The sequence below is a fragment of the Amphimedon queenslandica genome, unplaced genomic scaffold (genome assembly GCF_000090795.2).
Source record: "Amphimedon queenslandica unplaced genomic scaffold, v1.1 AMPQUscaffold_11064, whole genome shotgun sequence".
NCBI lineage: Eukaryota > Metazoa > Porifera > Demospongiae > Haplosclerida > Niphatidae > Amphimedon > Amphimedon queenslandica.
Window position 1 is genome coordinate 1 of NW_003548691.1, and position 1,365 is coordinate 1,365.

The following is a 1,365-nucleotide window of genomic DNA, read 5'->3' on the forward strand; positions in this document are numbered from 1 at the left end:
TATTGCTTTAGGTAGCTATATCTTTTTATTTCTTCAGTATGTGTTTGCTTTATCATTAGATATTAGCAAGTTAAATGAGATTATAGAAATTTTAGAGCAGTACAATTTTCCTGAAGCAAAATGGTTTAAGTTTGGGTTAAAGCTTGGTCTCCTTTATCCTACACTGGAAGCTATTGATGCTAATCATAGAGGAAATACTTCACGTTGTCTCATGGAGTGTTTATCCAAGTGGCTGAGTAAAGCTGATGAAAATGTGCATCCTCCTACTTGGAAGACTTTGGCTAGTGCTCTTAGAAAGTTAGAAGCAAAAGCAGTGGCTGAAAATATTGAGAAAACAAGTAAAGTCAATTCTGATTCAATATAATGTATTGTAATACTCCTTTCCCAGTGGTTAGCCAGCTACTACAGCATTACAGTAGTAGAATATCTGGAGCAACACTCTCTGAAGAATCAGTTGATCTGTTACATACAGAAGGACTGATATCTGAAGAGACATTGAGGGAAGTGAAGGGTTGTGGATACACACTAACAGATGATGCAATGAGAGAAATATACACAGCAGTAGCTTATGATCATAACAAATTGAAATCATTTGCTAGCATATTATTAAGATCAACAGGCACTGTTAGTATAGCCAATGACTTAATGAGAGATTGTGGTAAGAAACAATAATGTTTGATGAAATTTATGTTTCTTTTCAGTGGACGTTATTGAGGCAGAAAATTCTACTGGTGACAGTTGTGATGCACACAATGTATCGAGTATCATTACACCAATTTCAGGTAATTTTACCAAAAAATACTTAACAAGCAAAAATTATATCTTTATAGTTGAAGAATCAAGTGTTAGAGTCACAGGTAAACTAGCTAGTTATAATGGCTTTAATTCTTGTTACAGAATTTGAGTTCCAAATTTCAGAGTATTATAATTTTGATGAAATGAGAGGAGAATTTGGAACTTTTTATTTTAAAGTTACTCGACTGGTATCTCACACCGTCAGAGTGAACCAACTTGAAGATTTCATAGAATTTCTTGATGATTGCTATCCTGAGCTAGGCCCTAACCTAACCTCTGCTGCTACAGTGAAAGAAGTCATGAAAGTTATTAAAACCAAATGCAATGTCATCAATATTTCGCCAGTAAAGGAAGTGGTCAGTTTCTATAGCATAACAGAAGCTAATCCATTGATATCTGAGTACAAAGCAAAGCTTGATAAGTTTTGTGACACTTTCAAGCTTCAATTCTTGCTTGATAAAAAGCTTTCAGAAAGTGACTTTCTCATTTGTGAAACAATTGAGTTTGTTCTAGACTGGGATCCTGCTGAGCACTTATTGAATGATATTCGTCGTTTAATGGAGAAAGCAT

The 1,365-nt window shown here is 34.4% G+C and overlaps 1 protein-coding gene across 1 annotated transcript; it reads left to right on the forward strand.

The window, feature by feature from the left end:
* Positions 1 to 59: 59 nt before the first annotated feature.
* On the forward strand, positions 60 to 928 carry LOC109589648 (uncharacterized; the record flags this gene model as incomplete). The annotated part of the gene is made up of 3 exons (XM_020005703.1): positions 60 to 338; positions 389 to 782; positions 831 to 928. Coding segments are annotated over 2 exons (563 nt in total), but the record flags the coding sequence as incomplete, so codon positions are not given.
* Between the last annotated feature and the right edge of the window lie 437 nt (positions 929 to 1,365).